This window comes from Melanotaenia boesemani, chromosome 12 (assembly GCF_017639745.1).
Source record: "Melanotaenia boesemani isolate fMelBoe1 chromosome 12, fMelBoe1.pri, whole genome shotgun sequence".
Classification (NCBI taxonomy): Eukaryota; Metazoa; Chordata; class Actinopteri; order Atheriniformes; family Melanotaeniidae; genus Melanotaenia; species Melanotaenia boesemani.
Window position 1 is genome coordinate 24,673,240 of NC_055693.1, and position 21,390 is coordinate 24,694,629.

The 21,390-nt window shown below is 37.9% G+C and overlaps 1 protein-coding gene across 15 annotated transcripts in view; it reads left to right on the plus strand.

Annotated features, from left to right (window-relative positions):
• The window catches only part of stxbp5l (syntaxin binding protein 5L), a 165,177-nt gene that overhangs the window by 66,946 nt on the left and 76,841 nt on the right, over positions 1-21,390 (plus strand). For 14 of the 15 annotated variants that reach the window (XM_042001705.1, XM_042001711.1, XM_042001712.1 and 11 more), the window contains exons 3-5: positions 2,558-2,639; positions 11,554-11,654; positions 20,588-20,722. In XM_042001705.1, the coding sequence (XP_041857639.1) occupies positions 2,558-2,639; positions 11,554-11,654; positions 20,588-20,722 (318 nt within the window). Of the gene's footprint in view, positions 1-2,557; positions 2,640-11,553; positions 11,655-16,114; positions 16,138-20,587; positions 20,723-21,390 lie in introns of those variants that run through there. The other variant, XM_042001718.1, reaches the window with a different exon arrangement.

Below are 21,390 nucleotides of genomic sequence, written 5' to 3' on the forward strand. Positions count from 1 at the left end.
ATTTAAAACAGAAATACATATCGACTGCTTTATGTGAACAGCTTTGGTCCATTGTGCTCAGTGTATTGACACAAGTAAAAGAAAACAGACATTTCTTTGCGGTTTGGTGGTGCTTGAAAACAAAGGCCTCCATTCTTTGAATAAGCTTGAATGTTTGGTATCTACCCACCCACCCATCGATGTAGTTCAGTCGATTTGGGCGAGACAGAGTGAATAAAAGACAGTTCAGAAGTAGAGGTGAAAGAATGCTAATCAGCCAGCCTCTGGTGTATAAAAGCTTTAAAACCTGCTGCATAACACTAATCCTCTCTCCTCTTTAAACTCTGATTTTAATGAACTTAACCTTTAACATTAATTAATTTGAATTTTCATTACAGGAACCTAAATTAAGCACCTTTATTAATCTCAAAATGAATAGAACATTCACTGTTAACAATAGTTCCTGCATCACTGCATTACTTGCATCACTTGCTTTGTGCTTGGGGTTTCCCATTTATCCTTAAAGTTGCACACACACATTGGGAGGCCGTGCATCCATACACCAACACATGAGGAGAATACAGTGACTAAAGGTCTGAAGTGTCTGTGTGAGAACTGGTGCCTTGACCATTACTTTAGGTTTTCTTGCCTGGGCCACAGCTGTGAAGCACTTTCAGTTCATAACACATACATATTGGATGCAAGCAGAGAGATACACATCCACACACGTTAAACAGCTGTCTGTCAGCAACCTTAAGCTTGATAAGGTCACAATTCTTGTCAAAAAGTCCACTTCTTGTCTGATGTCTGTGCCTCATCATACCATTAATTTGACTGATAAACATGACAGTGTCTGTTCTACAGCTCCCGGATTCCAGCGTGCATAAAGGAAGGACAATGCTGCAGTAAAATGGTGACAAAAATGGGTGTATTGATCACAAAAACAGTTTGTTTAGAGTATTCAAACTAGCTTGACCATAAAACTGACGAGGGTTTGTAATTAACTGTGTTTCTAAAGAAAATGTCAGTGTAAAAAAACTAGAATCTTTAAAGCTGCAATTCATTAAAAAAAAAAAAAAAAAAAAAAAAAAAAGATTTGAAACTTTACTTTAATGCAGGGGTGCCCAAGTTCAAGATCTACCATCCTGCAACTTTTAGATGCAACCCTTCTCCAACACACCTGAATCAGATGTCATCTGCATGTCATTCAGCTCTGCAGAGGCCTGGTAACGAGCCAGTAACCTCTGCTTTATTGTAATGTTGCCGCTGTATTTTGACCTGTTAATCTTTTCTCCCTGGTGCACAGAAGATGTGCAGACTGGTTCAGTAGTTCACTGCATCTGCCAGTGTAGATGTGATAAGTCTGTTGCACAAGACTGTATGTTTCTACCCGGTTGGCTTCTGAACACGTTATGAAAATGTCATAAAAATTCACTCACTCTGACAATATTTTGGATTATTGCATGTATGAAAATATTGCATCATGGCTAGTTCTCTTCGGCTGCAAAGCAAATATCCTTTTGACATGTTAAAATATCAAGCCAAAACAGCATAAACAAATAAATCAGAATAATATTCCCTCCTCTGCTGCAGGTTAAACCTCTTATGTCCATCTTGTGCTCTCTTTTATGAACAAACATTTTGTTTGCATGGGTTCAACTGTGTTTCCTTTTTTTTTCTTTTGTTTTCTTCTTTTTTTGTATTTTGTGCTGTCAGCCAACTGAACATTTATTTGATTGTGGCTCGTGCAGTCACCTTGCCCTAAGCTGTTTGCAAGGTGTCATGGGTAACCGGTGATGCTAAGTGAGGTTGACAGAAATCTCTTGAGGGAGAATGGGAGGATAAGCTAACCAGCCACATCATACTCCAAGTTTTATAATGGAGCACTACAGCTCATATGTGCATGATATCATCTGGTAGAAAGTTTCTGACACCTATTCTGTCTGCCATGTTTTATTTTAGTCTAATTAGTTCATCATTTACAATAAAAGAAATAAATCTGCTACTGAGTTATAAGTGGAAAAGGGATGATTTCTGGTGTTTTTGTGTATTGTGAGCAATTTTGGCGACATACTGTAGGGAAATCTGAACTAGTCACTGCAGTGACTGAATAACTGTTCCTGAGTCCCATCCAACCGCCTCTTTTTTCACATTAAGTTATTTCCACCTCCTGCTGCTTTCCACCTGCTATAAAAAATGTGCATTGGGACTTCCTTTGGTGGCTATAACTGTTTCTTGAACAAGCTTCATGTAAAATCTTTGTTGATCACACAGGCTTGCCTTTATGAATTAGTGGTGCACAAAGTAGCACGCCAATGATTCAATCTGGTTAAAATTCTTTTTATAATGTTCTTAATGTCTAACATGTTTGACACGTACCAATAATTTGGTTGCATGAAATGGCCTTACAGTGACTTTATAATAACACAAGTGTTCAAAATAGGACCCAACGTCAACACATACATAGTCATGGTAAAAGCTTTATCTGCTTTCAGAACCAAGCTCTTGTAGTGGAAGCCCAGGTAACAATACTTATATGACAGCTGTGTATACATCCTTGACTCTGTGATGCCTTCAGACTGGGACGACCGGGAGTGGACTGCTACTGTCAGCATGAGAGTGGAGCAGCGGTCCTTCAGCTTCAGTTTCTTATCAATGAGGTAAGCCTGTATCCGCAACATTGCTCTCAAAAAATCTTCTCCTGTAACACTGTGGAAAACTGGATTAGTTGGAAAATTTGGAATAACTATTTATTTACAGCTCTGAAAAATCACAACCTCAGGACACTTCACATGAACTTGTAACATGAGAGCCCAAACAGAAACCCAATGAGTCCCATAATTTTAATTATTCTAGTAGTTTTATAGTTTCTGGATTACACTTTGTTTATATTAACTGAATTAAAATATAATTAAAAGCTAACTTATAAAATAACATTTCCTAGAAACTTAAGATTGTTTATTAGACTACACAAGATTCACATTTTGATTTGCACCTTGGTTTTATGTGTCTGTTCAATAACTTCACACAACCCCCTTTAAATGGAGCAAATAAAAACAGAATGTTTCTTTAAGAAAATATATTTAGCCAGCACCAGTAATATTAGGTGATTGTTGATACATAATGGTGTGATGGTTAGCATCATTGTCTCACAGCAAGTCAAGTTTCTCAGCTTAGCATGATTGTCTGTTCTCCCTTAGCATGAGTAGATTCTCTCAAAAAAGATAGATGATGGATGAATGTTGACTGTAGCAACACAATAACCAACCTTTAGCTGCCACTATGCATCACTGATGGCTCCCGCATGCTCTGGTTTGGCCCCAGTATTCTAATTTAAATGAGACAGATATTAGAGAGATCTTTCTTGCAAAATAAACATTTAAAACAATGTCCATAAATGATAATTTTACTTAACCAAGTATTTGATGTGCCTCAAAGATTTGAAATAATGATTTTCACTTTATCTTTGAAAAGGTCTTAATGGTTTGGCTTGTTGGTTTACACTTTTTGGCCCATGTTTAATCTGATAAAAAAAGTCTGTTTTGCAGTGATATAAGTAGAAACAATTTATTTAATAAGAAACACTGATGAGAAAAAGCTGAGATGAACAGAGCTAAAATTTCGAATTAACATGTTTATGGCACAGTCAGTTATCATATGTTATTTCATCTAAAGGTGCTAATGAAAATCAGCCTTTAAACCCTTTTTTTTAACAGGGAATGACAGGAGTCTCAGCGCTGAATAATTAACTAGCCTGATAAGATGATCATCACTATTAGTACTAAAGAACACCATGATTTTTTTCTATCTTTGAGTAAAATAATCTGTTCGCTGGCTGCATCTTTTCTTTATTGACAGGCCAGTTCTGTGTGGGCTGACACATGGCGCTGTGAAGTAGAGGATTTTCAAAGTTTAACAGCAGTTTAATGCCCTATTTTGTGTGCTATCAAAATAATGTGGGCGTATTAGGGGAAAAATGGTCCTCGTGTTAGTGAAGGAGCAGAAGCTGGGTCACACAGGTCTCCAACATTAAACTGCTTCTCTTCTCCCTTCTCCTTTATTCTGCAGTAATCTCTCCTCCTCCCTTTTGTCTTTTTTGCTTTTACATCTTCACTCAGTCTATTTCTTTTTAAGCCCACTGGCTCTTCCAGCCCACTTCTCCATGTCTCTCTGACCTACTCGTGATGCGTCTGTGGCAAATGGAGGTGGATGGGCTTGAAGTGGGGTTTGTGTGTTTGTGACAGGTATCGACTTTGTGCGTGGGTGTAACCATGTGTGTAAAGAGTCCAAGTACCCAAATGTTTGTAAAAGAGTGGAACAGTGCGTGTCTAGTTGAAAGTATGCACGCTTCAGCAGCATTTGGGTTCAAGTGGATTTGTAAAAGCATACTTCTTTGTTCGTGCAACTCAGTGTGTGTGCTTGTATGCGTGCCACCGAAGCAGTTTTTTATGATTATTTTACTAAATTTAAATGTAGTAATATGTGTGTATGCATTTACTGTATTTACACACACAGATCCAATTTCTTTCTTATATTTAGGACTGTAGGTATTCCCATTGGTTGACAGCATAGTTTAATGTGGTGCTCTGTGTTAAAGCCCCCTGTTGATGTTGGCTGTTGGATGCCCACTTAATGGTTGGCTTAAAATTCAGCCTAACACCTTAACATTCAGTGAGGTGTAGTGATTTATTCCTGTTAGCTATACAGATCCATAACAGTTGCTATGTTTGAATGAATATGTATTAAGAGAATCAGCCATTTCTCTTTTAAACAAAAACCATAAAACTCAACATATCTAGATATTTAGATTTATTTTATACAGTCATTATAAGGTGGCATGTGATCCCCACAAGGATGCGAATTGGCTCGTTAATGTGTTTGTTTCCCTGACTTCAGTTTACGTGATTTTTTTATTATTTTTTTTTTCTTTTTGAATGTATAATACATTTATATAGACCAATGAGGTTCATGAGAGTTGTGGATTTTTGGTAGCCTCACAATAATGAGCTAAATCTTATCATCTATCCATTTTTCCAGCTATGGAAATGTAAATAGATGGATAATTAGAGGTATAGGCTCTAAATCCCATCAGAGGAATTGCTCTGTCACAGCAGACTAAAAAATACAATAAGAATAAACACTGATAAGTACAGAAAACAACATAACAATAAAAATAATTAAGACAGTAATATAAAAATAGTTGATGTGGACAGTTGTGCAAAATGAGAGCGGGTATGAAGGAGGTGATGGAGCGTCATAGTTGCCAGATATCATTATTTGATTTAGACTTCCCAAAGCTGCCACAGGGAGAGATTTTTTCTTTTTCTTCTTCTTTTTGGTAAACTGAAGAAAAATATTTCTAATAAAAAAATAAGCACAAAAACACTTTGTACTGTGTTCCATATTCTGCATGTAGGATTTTAACTATTTAGCTTTTGTTGTTTCTTCTGTCTGTTTAGATCACTGATAACAATTTCACAGGTTTGATTTATTAGTTTACAGGGTGAGCTTAAGTAAAGAGAAGCCATGTCAAGAGGCTGAAGAAAAAAACAAACTAATGTGTAGTGCAGAGAGAAAACAAGTTTGTTCAGATAAAGACATATCATAGAAAGTCTTTTTAAGCCAAAAGCATCACATTAGGAGGGCAGCCACTGATGAGCAGCTGACCAGATCAGCAGGTATCTGATGCTGGTGGTGTCTCTGTAATCCCAAGAATCAAGAATCTCATCATGTAGAATATTCTTGAGGCTTGCAGTTGTGCTTTAAGCTGTATTTTGACCTCCCCTCACAGCAAGAAACATTTGCAACTGGTTCTGAAATGCATTCACTAATAAATGCCATGTTACACTAGATGGTCTAGATCAGGGCTACTCAATTCGGTCCTACGAGGGCCGCAATCCAGCAGGTTTTTCATGTATCCCTGCACCAACGCACCTGAGTCAAATTAGGTGGCTCTAACAGCCAATCAGGTTCTACACAATGACTCATTAATTTGACTCAGATGTGTTGGTGCAGGGATACACGGAAAAGCTGCTGGATTGCGGCCCTCGTAGGACCGAATTGAGTAGCCCTGGTCTAGATGGATGGAAATCAGATGGCTGGTGGATGTGCACCATGTTCCAACAAGCTTGCAACATCAGCCAGGAGGAGGTGGAGTGATGTTATGGGCTGAAATAATGGAGAGTGAGGTGGTAGGCCCCTTTAGGGTGCCTAACCTCTGTTTCAAAAAGTACCATTGAATCTGTGGTTGCTTTGGGCATAAAGTGAGAAAAACTAATGGTGTGACCACTATCATCCACTGATCGCAACCATATTGAGAAGCTGTGGAGCATCCTTAAAAGGAAACTCTATTAGCTTGGGCAGTAGTATACTGTATCCCTGAGGCAATTCTGGTCTCCTCAAATGAGGTGCAGGCAGAAACTTCCTCAGACCTACAGGTTTAATGGATGACAGAGTTGTTAAGGTGATTGTAAAGAAGGGCTCCTGGGTTTACATAGATTTGTTACATTTATTTATTTATTTTTGGTTTTATAGGTAATACAAAAAAAAAAGAAAAAAAGAAAAAAAAGAAACAGGTACATTTTCAGGTCTTTAGGACTTATTTAATGTTGTAAAACTGTTCTGCATAACAATGTGGAACACTGTGTTTTGGACAGTTAAATGATTTTGTTCATTGTCATTTGCATTGACTATTTAGGATAAAGGAACAAAAACAGCATATGTATAATAACTTGGAACGCCTACGTAACAATGACCAATCAGCCTAAGCAGCATTCAGCACTGGCCATCTCTCCTCTTTTCTGCTAACTAACAGATAGTGGATGAGAGTCCGCAGCATGTCACAGAACAAATCAGTTCATTTGGAGAAAAGTAATTTACTTTTTGAAATGCTTCAACCTTGACGGAACCAAAATGACCAGAGCTCACTGCAGCTGATTAAGATATCGTGACTCAAATGTTAATAGCCATTCTGTCACTTGCAGTGAAATGTATATGCTTAAAGTCTCCTTCCTGCTTTTATTTACCTTTGTCAGCTGCAGGGAGCTTTTATTAGTTAATTTAACAGGAATGGAGACTCCTAGAAGGATTTATAGAAATGAAGCCACATTGACCCTATCCTCACAAAAGTACAAAATATGAAATGTTCACTTTGTTGTGTTATATAGCATCCTTTATATTACTGAAATTAAATAATATTGCATCTTCTTGTGATTTTTGTGGTGCAGTTCTCTGTTGGCTCTCTTGGTTGTTATTTTTACCCGTGAATATGCCATCCTTACTCCTGATTGCCTTGCCTTTCTTGCTATGAAGCTATCAAGATAATTCCACCATGACAGGCAGATAGACTTTCACCCTGCCTGCCTCTCACATTGTCTTTTGTCCCCGTCTGATATTTTTTCTTCATTAGTTGCTGCTCTTCCTTCTCTCTCACTTGTTCCTCCTGTACATTTTGTACCATGGCTCTTCACAATAACTGACAGAAAATCCTGCAGCAGCATAGAAAAGACTCATCTACAAACTAAAGAGGAGGTGAAAAACATTTTTCTCAAGGTTGGACTCAAACATGAGTTTCTAGCTTAGGAGTCGTGTCTCACGCCCTCTCCTCTCCTAGAATATCCTTATAAGATTTGTGCTAGTTGTTGATAACCCAGCATTACAGAGCTTGTGTTTCACTTAGCACCACAGCAGGATAACTGGCAATATTCAGCTGTAAAACTACCGGAGTGTTGAAAACTGACATGAAGGGCTCTTGACCAAGCGGCAGTGTGTGACAAGTTGGGAATGAGAATGTGACTTTCCTCCTTCTCCACCCTTTGAGGAGCTTGTTGGTTGTAAACAGTGCTGAATAATGTTAGTTCTAAATGAAAAGGCACATTCTGTTCCAATTTCAAAGACCCAGGGTTTTTGAGGAAACAGCAGCATTTAAAAATTTGCTGTTTTATTACATTTTTCAATGAGGTGATAGGACGCAACGTGTCCTGTACAAGCTTCAGCCAGGTAGCACATGTTTACTTTATTCATTAAAAAACTTCACTCTGTTAAAACTAATGTCTGTAGGTATTTCAAATGACCCATTTTACACGTTTTTCTTCCCCCAAAAAGCTGGACTACTGACAGTACAATAATAATGCCACAAGTAAACAAATGCACAGTCCCATAAGAAGGCTAATTAACTGTCTTTAAATGAAGGCTACATACAATATAGAATTAGGTTGATGGTTGTCATCATGGTCATCATTAAGTGAAAACATGATTGTGGATTAAATGTGCCATTGGGAAGAAATAATGACACAGGAAATATTCAGACATGATTGTGCCAATGACCATAGAAGATGAGGACAACTGCCCTCCAATTCTCCTCCCCATCAATGTTTGCTCATTTAGTTGCTCTGTAAACTTAGAGAAAAAAAAGAAACAAAGCACAGCTCAAGTTAATGGGGAATTCATAATTCCATCAAAACAAAAATGGTTTTAATACCCCCTGGGAAGCAATTATATGTCATGATAAGACTGAAGCGAGTAAAACTGAAAAGAAAGCTCCCAGTAAGGTAAAGCTACATTAGAAAAAGAACAGAAAAAGGGATATCAGACAATGGAATTTTCTGAACATAGGAAGCAATCGGCTGCCGATTCCCTATCGTCCAGATTTAAAATGGTTGAGCTGCATTGTGACCTTTTCTTTATTTAGAGATAGGGCATAAAACAAGATCGGAGGCAGTAGGCGGAAAATGTTAAAATAATTATGTAGTTCATTAAATTTTACTTACTGCATAGTGTATGTAGTGAGGGTCATCCACAACACTTCATTCTTTATTCCCTGACTGTAAACAATCTTGGATTTTTCATAAAGGAAAATTGCATATGAGTAGCAACTTCAGCAAATTATTGCTGGAGTTCTTTTTGCTTTGAGCCATGGATTTGGTGAGTGGAAAAATACCACCAAAATGGAAACTGGTGGGAAGCAGTCCACAGTACATTACAGTCTTTAATCCCGTGATTAGGTTTGTAATCTAAAGCTAATTCTCCCTGGGCTCCAGTCTTTATAGTGATGCCCTGTAGCAAAGCCTCACAGGGAATTTAACTATAATTACACTTTTCCTCTGAAGTTAGGCCAAAACCAGCTGATTTTATCAAAATAATTTCTTTTTTTGTTGTCGTTGTTGTTTTTCTTTCACAGTTTCCATTCATTTTGGGATAAGATGCATATTTTTATACAGCTGAGAGTCTGAAGGGAGAAAAATAGGTTTGTTTAGTTTGATGTGTCTGTTAGGAGTTGTCACTGAAATGTTTGCTGACTAAGCTTTGCAGGTATTTCTGCATTTTAATGAGGAGACTGTGCAGAAACAGATGTATGCACTCTCCTTTTACACTGAGCCATTGTCAAAGGTTTTTTTTGTGGACAGGGATGACTTTATAAACCATCAATGCAGGTGCTGAAGGCTCAGTTTGAGCAATGCAGGTGTGCAGAAGGTGTCTGCATTGTTTCCTGTTATACTGAACAGCTTGCATGTAATTCCTCTTTACAATCAGCTGCAGGGGCTCCTGGACATTTTCCAACAGCTGGCTTTATCAGTTTGTTCGTCAGACGATGCTGCCCCTGCACTCCAGACTTATAGGAAATGTGCAATATCTTGCAGCAAACATTAAAGACATTATGCTTGAGCAGTTTTTTCTCCATCCCTCCTTGAAGACAGCCTCAGTGTTGCATTTCCTGTCAAGTCTCATCGCTACTCGTCCTAAGCCTTGTCCATCCCCAGCATGCCCCACAGCTGTCGAGTCATCAAAGTATTTCTAGATGAGAGAACTCTGAGTTGTATGGAGGTGGACAGAATGAAGAAAAATATGAGCGTATAGTCCCCCTGTGGTGCTCCTGCCCTTCTGCCTTGCCTCTTAGCCTCTGTGATCTTTCTACCAGGTAATCAATAATCCACAGGGCTGTGAAAGCGTCCACTTTTTTTTTTTTTTTTTTTTTTCTGGGGCTTCTAACTTAACAGTTCAGCAGTGTTAATGCATAAGAGAATTCAAGGAACATGACTCTCGCAGTGCTGCTGACTCTGTCCAGAAGAGAGTGAACTCACTGCAGCAGGTTTGCTGCGTGTGATGTTTGTACCAGGATTAGAATTGCACTGCACACTGGATTATATTCAAGGTGCCATATTTGCTGTAAATGTAAAGATATTCCAATAGAACTTATTGTACTTTTGTACAAATAAACTTTGAATGTGTTCTGCAGTTAATTTGACATTTAACTTTGACTTTGAATAAATTAATTTAAAAAAATGTATTGATCACAAATAAAGGATAGCAGCCTTTATAAGCCTCAGCGTATTTTTGTACCCTTTGTTAAAATTCAACACATTCCTGCTATATAACTTCACACCACGGACAAATATGCACCTGCCTGAGTAGGCCTATGAGGGCATAACCCCTTTCTTTTTTTTTTTCTGAACGTAGACTGTATGTTTGGGAAGAAGTATGTTTGTTTCTGGCTTTATACATAAATAAAGTTGTTTTCTGATCCACCAAGTCAATGAATTTTAGTGCTTTTGACTTAATAAATAATAAAGTGGTGCAAATCAACATTATTCACGTTTCGTATTTCTCATATCTGTACTGTGTAAACTGTCTGTTGCATAGTTTTGCATGCATTACCCCAAATTTCAACGCAGTAAGTTAAGCAAGGTAGAATCAGCATGCAATACAGAGTATTCATAGACCCATATTCCAAATTATATTATTACCTTATTATATTAGGTCCCATATTATACATTTTTCATTCATTTCATATGGGTGTCAGAGGTCCAACAACATTGTTACCAAAGTGTATTACACCATATTCAGCCTTGGTCCTTAATTTCAGCCATTCCAAAAATTGTTCTAGTGAGCTCTACTGAGAACTGGCTGTTTCTGTGTCTGACCCTTTAAATGTTCATGAATGGTGCCTATTGACCCCCACTCCACGCCCCTCTCTGGGAAAGGAACTGGCTTTCGCAGGTGCACACATTCGCTAAAAAATGGAGCAAGCAAGTTAGAGAGGTGGCAGAATTTTCTCTTTTTTTGAGCCTCATACATAGGCTATGAGGACACATATGACCATTAGAAAACCTTAAGAAAGTGAACTTTGCAAGATATGGGACCTTTAAGTTAAGAAGGTGTCTGACTTTTTGGATCTATTGGTTCACCTGTGGTTTTCAACTAAACTTTTAATTATTACCCCTTATAGGTGTTTTCAGATACTCTTCCTAAATCAACACTTTCAATCTTTAAACCTACATGAGTTGTTAAATGGGTTGTACATTTTTTTTAAAAACCATAAATTTGGTTTTATTCAAATTCAAAAATGATTTGTTAACATCAAACCACAGTTCAACTGTAACCTTCTCCACTAGCCTCTGTAAACCATCATCTGAACAGAGAATTGCAGTATCATCAGCAAAGAATAACATATTTGGCTCATAACAGTTCATCAAAAAATTATATAATAACCATTGTTTCATGTTTTATTTCAAAGTTATACTCTCATATGTTGTGTAATTATGTGTCCATAATGTGTCTTATGTTTTTGTCCTTTAGGGGGCGCTAGTCACAGCTTGTGCAGATGACACGCTACACTTGTGGAACCTGCGGCAGAGGCGGCCAGCTGTCCTTCATTCACTCAAATTCAACAGAGAGAGGTAAGCATGGTTTCAGCTTGAACAACCACAATCATATCTGCACACAGAGAAAAACATTTACACATTGCTCACAAACTCCACATCTTGCTCCTGTGAAAGGTCGGTGTGGCTGAATTCAGTTTACACAGGTAGTTACTAATGTGAGCCCACAACACCACCTCTGACTTTGGCTCCCTTTCACCTTGCCTGATGAATCTGACTCGGTGCCTACAAGCTGTTGGAGCTGGGGACTCCTGTTCTTTTAACTATGTTAACCTGTTAAACTCTGCTTCCCCATCACGCTGCTTCCAAAGATAATTCCATCAGCCTTGCTGCTGTGGTACATAAAATGATTTGGCTTCTGAATCTTCTTACTTTGTCTCAGGCTGTGAGAAACCACTTCCCAGACACGGGTTTGTGCCTCAACCCTGGAACCACATAAAACCAGCTTTTATTGTACTGCACCAAACCACTATTCATAAGGAAAGCTTAAAGAATTCTGAACAACATATTGCTTATGGCAGCCCAGTCCCTTTGTGCATGATGTTACATGACTTGAATTTAAATTTTTCTTGTTATAGGTCAACTTTATGTCTTTTATAATGAGTCAAGTAATACCAGAAGCTTTTTTTCCCACTGTTGCACAGTTAAGCAGACATTAAGTCTTGTCCTCTCAGACAGGAGAGAAGCTTAGAGTTTCCTTTCTGTGATATTTTGTCTCATACTTTTGTATTTGTTGCCTTTTTAGGGACTCAGATAATGGAGGAGATAATGTTGATATCACATTACTTTTTACCTACACCTTAGGCCTCATTTAGGATGCCCAGTAATGCTTAGTTTGCTAGGAAAAAACATGACCACTGCAGAATCCTGACTGATGAGCAAGTAGGGCCAAAATATGACTACAGGGTTTTACAGCTTGCTGACATATTAGTTGCTGTAGGGTCTAAATCCAGAGCTCATGGCTGTTTACAAAAACTGTCCCACAAAAACAGTATTTTTGTTGATGTATTAAACAATACAGTAAAAGAAATATATAAAACTTCGGTAGACCAACCTACTAAATAAACTGTTTGGTATATATATATATATATATATATATGTGTGTGTGTGTGTGTGTTCCAAATTCTTGCAAATTTCATCTGGACTTGGATGTTTTTATTTTCTTTTATGTTTGGAAAATGCTTACATCTTGCATTCATTCCCCTCCACATCAGGCATATACAGGAGATTGTTGTCACATAGTCAGTACTTAACACAAATTCCTCCATCTTTAGTTTCACTGTAGGTCTCTTGACAGCCTCCATGACCGTCATGTCTTTTCATCTGTTTGGAGGGGACATCCAGTTCCTTGCAAAGTCACTCTTGTCCCATATTTTCTCCACTTTTTTGGTATTTCCAGTGCTGTGAAAATGTTTTTGTACCCTTCTCCTGAATGATATCTTTTAACAATACAATCCATTTGATGCTCTGCACACCTTGGCTTTTGCTTTAACAGGGAACTAAATAAATGTAAAGAAAAAGTCCAACGAGGATAGCCGAACTGTATTAAATGTTAATAAAATAAAAGAAAAACAACGTCCTGGTGAGCTGAACAATTACAGACCGGTGGCACTTACATCCCAACTGATGAAGACGATGGAGTGGCTAATCCTCAATCTCCTTAAGCCCCAAGTGCAACAGGCCCAGGACCCCCTACAGTTTGCCTATCGCACAGGTGTGTGTGTGGAGGATGCTATTCTCTACCTCCTACACTGTGTCCAAGTTCATCTGGATAAGGGGAGGGGCACAGTGAGGATCTTCTTAGATTTTTCAAGTGCCTTCAACACAATCCAGCCCCTGATGCTTCTGGACAAACTGAGGGAGATGCAGGTGGACCCCTGCTTGGTCTCCTGGATTGGTAACTACCTCACAGAGAGACCGCAGTACGTCAGGCTAAAGGATATCACATCTGACACTGTTATTAGCAGCACAGGCGCAGCACAGGCGCACCCCAGGGGACGGTGCTGGCCCCCCTCCTCTTCACACTCTACACCTCAGACTTCTGTTACAACTCAGAGCTGTGTCACATCCAGAAGTTTGCAGATGACACAGCCATCGTGGGGTGTATCAGGGAGGATGGAGAGGATGAGTACAGGAATCTGGACAGTGACTTTGTCACCTGGAGTCAGATGAACCATCTCCAGCTTAACACCTCAAAGACTAAGGAGCTGGTTATTGACTTCAGGAAGTCCAGCCCACAACCACGTCCAGTGACCATCAGGGACGACAAGGTGGAGATTGTAGACAACTACAGGTACCTCGGGTTGTGGCTGGAAAACTGAGATCTTTTAGAATCTGCAGGAAACTCCTGTGGATGTTCTATCAGTCTGTGGTAGCTAGTACGCTTTTTTATGCTGTTGTCTGCTGGGGGGGTAACATGACAAAAAGGTGTGCTAACAGGCTGGAAAAACTCATCAGGCTGGCGGGCTCTGTGGTTGGCATGAAGCTAGACTCCCTGGTGACAGTGGCAGAGAGGAGAACACTAAAAAAAACTACTGGCTATTGTTAATGATGCCAGTCACCCTCTGCACACTCTCATCAGTGCACAGAGAAGCCTGACCAGTAACAGGCTGCTCCTCCCCAAGAGTAGGACCAACCGGCTCAGAGACTCCTTTGTCCCCCGAGCCATCAAACTGTACAACTCTGCATTAGGCAGGAGGGGGAGAAGGAGGGGGGAGAGGGAGGGGGGAGAGGGAGGTGTGCAGTCTGCCTGATACAACACATGCACAATAACCCATACAAACAGTTGCTATAACTTATACGTGCAATAGTGAACTGGGAATCTGTTCCACCTCTACTGTGTGCAATGTTTGTTTATATATATATTTTTTAACTTATCAAATTGTTATTATTGTTATATCTATTGCATTCTATTTGTCTCTATTTTGCTTTGTACCTGTATATATTGTGTCTTGTACTTGTCCTGCTTTACTGTTGGTGTTGTATTGCTACTGGTACCCAAATTTCCCTGAGGGCTCTCTGAAGGGATTAATAAAGTATTTCTATTCTATTCTATTCTATTCTATTCTATAATCAGTCTCTATAATTGATGGCAGGTGTGTATGGAAGAAGACTCAATGCTGTGATTAACTCAAAAGGTGCTTCAACAAAGTAGTGGTATATATATTTGAACAAAAAAAATGCAGTATCATGGTTAGACCACACATTCAAGCTTGGGATTAGAGTGTCTCTCTCTCCCTTATGGCCTCCTTACACTGTCCATGCAACTATATAACCAAATTATTCATCAGTTAACCTGCAGAAGGATAACTGGTATCCAGCTGGGGAGCAGTTCCTCCTGCAAAACAAGGGCCTCTTGGCTAATCTGCAGAACATGATGAGCTGGAAATGAAAATGTATTGTACCTCACTCTTTTTTTTTTTTTTTTTTTTTTTTTTCTGCTATTTCTGATTTATTTTCATGGTATTCTTACATTCCCTTCAGCTGGGACACAGTTTCTAAACTATCAGCCTCCCTTCTTCCCTGAAGCAAAAACTATGTCTTTTTTTAATTTGTTTGCCACACATCACCTCCCCCAGAGAAAAAAACGGAGCACCACATGTTAAAGTCAGTCAAGCAGCCAAATCAACTCTTTGTTTTTATGAGCCCATCACTTACACTGGTCTTTGTGTCTCTTTGCTTCATCCCTGCAGTAACAGCTCATTCACTGATCTCCTCACTGCTAAACTTGATGGATATAACACATCTTTCCCCAATTTAATGGAGTCTAATGAATGGAGAAGCACAAAATGGACATAACTGTATTCTTCTGGAATTTCTTTTTTTTTTTTTTTTTTTGTGTGTGTGTGTGTGTAACAAAATCAAGGTTACAGCATAAGTACCTTCAAGTAAAAGTGAGTAAATTTAAAGAAACAGCTTAGTAGTGTGGTTTAAGTTGGCTAAACTATCCATTAATCATGTTATGTTAGCATTTTATAGGTTTAAAGCTGCCTCTCTTGTTGAAAACAGGATGTAGCTGGAAATCTGCAGCCAGTCTTTTAAAATACTGCAGATGCCGAAGTTACAGCTCATCCTCTGAGTTTCTCTTTTAGAATTTTACTCTGGAATTAGTTTAAGTTATGCATTTATTTATCTATTTATTTTTTTGGTCATTTCAGTATTAAAAAAAATCACTCAACCAATATGATGATACTTTTGGTGAATAATTAGTTGTTAACACTACATACCTGTAACTGTAAACCTGTCCTTTTTCTCTTCTTTCTTTTTAGATTTTTTTCTCTTTTAGCTCATAGCCTATCTATCAGTGCATGATTCATAGGTGATACCTACACAAACACAGCTGTAAATGTTTTCAGTATAGTGCTTTGCTTCAAAGGTTTTGAAAAGCTCTATCGGTTGCTTTCTACCTGTCTCTTGGTGCAAACAGGTAGGAGGCAGAGCTGCTCGCTCAGAGTGGAGGAGCAGTGAATCATGCTGCAAGACAAAAGGAGAAAATGATATTGTGAGTCATCCATCAGACCCTTTCCATTTAGCTCTGTGTCTCTGGGCTGAACCTCTGACAATTAGCACCCTAACACCCAATCTGTATCCCACAAGAATAATGTATGAAGAATTGTTTTTTGTGGCAGCTGTCAGGCAGCAGCTTGTGCCTGCCACTCTCCCTCGACTGTCATGCTGCATGCTGAATTTGAAGACAGTCCAAACAAAAAAGCATTTTACCGTACATGACACATTGGACAGTTACTTTAGTGTTCAGCATGGTAAAGAGAGTCATTTGAGCTAATGGAGTCATCATTAAACAACACGTCTGTTGTTTAATGATACACTAAGTCATTGTGGAATTCTTTTCTCAGCTGTCTTGAGTCAGTCAGACCAGATGGAAAGATTGTCAATTCCCTAGATGATGTCACCATTTCAATTAATCTCTACATCTGTTTACTTCATTAATCGCATTTGTTCCTGAGTTGGTCTCACAGAGGCAAGTCAAATGGCAGCTGAACTCAGCCTCATCTTGTCTTATTAAATCTGTATTTATACTACACAATGATGGTTCAACTGGAGTCAAAGCTGTTTCTTCATCAAGTCATCCTACCTGTGTAGCAACCTCTCTTTTCTTTCATTATTTCATTTTTGCTTCTAGGGAATTTCTTTCCTGCTAAGATTATCTTTTATCTTTCTTTGGGATATACTGTAATTGGTAAGCTATTAACAAAATTTAATCAGCAAATTTAATAAATCACAGCATTTTTTTTTTCATATATGTCATTGTAGATGTAGCAGAGAAAGATCTGTTGGTATTAAGAATAGTTGATGTAATTGTCAGTGGTTTCACTCAGATGTCTTTTACATACACGAGAGCATGCTAGGATCTTGTCTTTGTCAACCATGAATGGTTTTCAGTATTTTATTTATAACTACAAAGCTGTGCTCTGTTCCTCAGTGTCCCTCGGTGCACCTCAGATTTTGATTTGATGATACTTACTTCCCATAGAAACATCTTAAACCTCACCAGCAAATGGTTAGGTTTAGGCATTAAAGGGTGGGTGTTAATGGATGTGGTTTATGGGTCAAAAATATATGGTTGCACGGTTATAAAAATTGACATGTGACGTTCACACATGTTATTATTCATGTTTTGCAAATCCTATCATAATCATGATAATCATCAACAGATGTCAAAGTCACAATGTAGTAGAGAGTTCACAAGTCATTTGTTTGCAAGTCCAAGTCAAGTCTTAAGCCTTTCACAATATTTTAATTTACTTACATCAATACTTACAGGTCCAATAAAAATTCTTAACGTTACTAACGGAGCAAACTGTAAACTATTTTTTTTAATTAACAGATCCAATAAAACTATGTTGTTTACAATGGGTCTGATTATTTATTGGCCCCAGTCTATCAGGACGTCTCAAGCCGGCAGTTTATCCAAACAACTCACTGTTTTCAGCAAATGTGTCGTTCTTCTTTTAAACATATTCAGTGAATGCCAATGTACTAAAATAACATTATTTTAGCACAAAGGTTTGTAACAAGCTAAAGTTTAATCTCATTGCTAACATGGATGCTAACATTAAGCTTTTGTATTACAGTAAACCCTTTGGATGTGTTTAAAGCATTAAATTGGACGTGGTGGAATCTGGGTCCTGTATGTATATGTTACAGACGTTGCAGTTTGTAATACCCAAAATTTATAATGAAAGATGCTGCAGCAACAGATGCACTCACCGGGACTGCCATGGTTTTGATTATTTACGCACACACATTATGTCATTGTGGCGTCTGAGGAAATTAATCAAATCCAACAAACAAGTGATCAGACAGAGAGGAGATCATCATGAAAATAATTAAAAATTTGAGTCTCAAATTCCAAGTCCAAGTTGAATCTGAAGTAACTGGGAATGTGACTCAAGTCACCATCCTGTAATGTACATGCATGGATTGTAACGTCACATCATTGTAGACCAAAGGACATACTACTTAATACACATTTTGTGGTAAGACCAGGTTGGCTCCAAGAAATGCATGTTGTAAATAACGAAAGACTGCATGATCCTCTGTTGCTAGAATAACAGCATAACCTTCTGCTCCTCTGACAGACTAAATATTGTCATCTCCTCAAGCCTCTAAAATCCTTATTGAGTTGCCTGCTGTCTCATTTGTCTTCTATCTAATAATCCGGCTGCTTGCCGGGTGAGTGGCTGTTGGGCTAGAGCCCAATGATCCCTCCACCCCCCTACCTCCATAAGGTAATCAGCATGGGGAAGAGTGACTCACTGGGTGCTGATCTTTATTACATGATGAAGATGATACAAACAAATGTCAGAATAATAATTGCTTAAGCTGGCTGTTATCACATCAATATTGTTTTTAAGTGTCATCATAATAAGCAAAATATGGAAAAGAGGCCTTTTTCAGGAGTTATATGGTCGTATGTCCTCGTGAAAGAAAATCATGGAATGAAAAGATGCTTTACAGGCTTAAACAAGACTTTATTAAAGAGGCCTACACTTCACTACATTAGCACCTTATCATGCCTGACTAAGGTCTGTTGGAAGTCACAAGTTGCACATAGGCAATCCTACGTGTCATTGCTTTGTAAAGGTCATATAACATGTGTGTGTGTGTAGGTGTGTGTGTATGTGTGAGGTGGTGGAACAGATTTTCTACTTTATAGCTTTGAGCAAAGGACTATGTACAGATTTAGACCAGTCTTGCAGGTAAAGTTCAAAAGCTTAATATGAAAGAACCAAGACTTAAAACATATAAAGCAAGAAGAGCAAAGTGACACTTTTATGCAAGGTGTTGCATCTTCGGGGAAAACAGACAATGTTATAATTTCAACCTTGACTCTGAGAGAGTCAAGTGAGCATAAGCTCTATAAATGAATATGGTAAGATGTCTTTAAAGGAATGAAATAAAGCAGAGAATATAGCTTTATAATTCAATTTTATGTCATGAACAGTATTTACTGAATGTTAGAAATGCTAATATTATATCTCTACCAAGTAACAGTCAGTCCGTTGTTGACTCTTGTCTAATCTCTTGCTCTATCACTTTCTCTCTTTCTTTTCCTCTCATCCTCCAATAATGTCCTCTTGCATTACTTTGATGAATCAGCCACAGTCAGTATGTTGAGATCCAGTTATTAGCATATCACATGGTGCGTAAAATGAAAATCAGCTTTAAGGTGAAGCTGTAGGCTGGAACACACACACTTGTAAAGTGTGGTTTCTTAGCCTCTGGATGCTGCTGGGCAACACCCACTCCAGAATGTACATAATAAATGTCACTGTACCATCAAAAGGGGTCAGAAAAACATATTTTTAAAGTCAGTGCAATATATATATCTATTTATATAGATATATATACTACCGTTCAAAAGTTTGGGGTCACTTCCCTATTGAATCCCATGGCAAAGTGACCCCAAACTTTTGAATGTTAGTATATATATATATATATATATATATATATATATATATATATATATATTTTTTTTTTTTTTTTTTTTTTTTTTTTTTTCTTTTTTTTTTTTTATTATTTAACTCTTACCAATTAGTTTTGAGTTCTCACTCTAGGCAAGATGTTATTGCCCAATCCCAACAAAGGAGGTGGGTGGAATCACACCATCCACCTCACCCCTCTTTCCTCATTAAGAGGCATGTAAAAGGAAATGCTTGAGAATGAAGTTTGCTTCGATAGGGGAATTTTTATGAGTTATATTTTTACTCCTGATCCCTATAGATGTGCAAAATCACATCCTGAGGAAGTTGATTCAGTTTAATTTTTTAAATGGAATAGCAAAAAATTCAATATATATTGATGTAGTTCATCAACAGCACCAAACAAACACTCAACCACATTAACTCTACAATGAGATCAACAAGCAGATCCATGTTCCTGATTAAAATGACATGCTGTGTAAAGATAGCCTTAATGTACAAACAGTAGAGAATAATAAGACATTGTGCATGTGTCTTCATGCACTAGTTTCCACACTGAACATCAGAAACATGCTTTAGGAGAATAACTGTCTACTGCCTGTTGCTGGGCACTTATTCAAAAAATCATGTGAGATTTAACTTCTACATTGCCAGCCTTGATGATAAATACCTCCTCAGTGATGATGCCCTTGTTTTCCTTCAAGTTGATTTAACAACAAAGAAATGTAATCAAAAAGTTCAGCCCCAAATGCTTGTCAAACACAGCCCTTAACACTGTTAAAAATAAAAAAAATATATACATATATAAATACATATATATACATATGTATGTATACACTATGCATGATTTCAAGATATACACAGTTTGGATCAACATGCAGACTTTGTGCAAGAATGTACTGTTCAGTCAGACTGCGTAGGAACTCATACACACTCATCCTTGACACAACCTAAAGCAAAAATGCTCTTTGAGACAGTTTTCATTCTAACATCTCTTTTGTTCTCCAGGATCACATTTTGCCACCTGCCCTTCCAGAGTAAATGGCTCTATGTGGGAACAGAGCGTGGAAACACACACATTGTCAACATCGAGTCCTTCATTTTGTCTGGATATGTCATCATGTGGAACAAGGCCATAGAACTGTGAGTATCAAGCACTGCAAACATGAAGATTATGAAAAAGAGTGATCACTGTTATCTTGATGGCAGTGATGAGTATTAATTAGTGGTGATTATGGCAATGCTGCTAGAGGAGATGAAATTGGTAAAGCTGTGTGTTGGTTTTTAAATGCTAATTAGGAATCGACTTGATCTTGAGTCTTGATTAATTTATTTTTCCTAATACAGATTGCATAAAGACAGACAAAAAAGCTGTTTGAAATGTGTCAAGGATGACGATGTACTAAATTTTGAATGAGCAAGAATTATCGTGTTTTAATGAAAATGTTATATGTGGCCCGTTTTGAAGATCAGCAGGTGATATGTTTCTTAGTAGCTGTGTGTAAGAAAATGAATCAGCTCCTAGAATTTATTGTTAAAGCTGAAAATGTGTGCGATTACCTCAGTGGTTAATCACTATAATAACATAGTAATAATAGTGTTTTTTTTTTCTCCTCACTTTACATGTCCTACAAACACTATGTTTTTTTTTCCCTTTGGAAAATAAATCTAAAAATATTGTTAAACATTTAAAATATTTCATATTACATTAATGATAGATTTGTGAATCATAGGTTTTATTTATTTTGCATTCTGTGGGCTGTGCAGCTGACATATGCTGCAGATTGACAACCACCAAGTACACTAAGAGT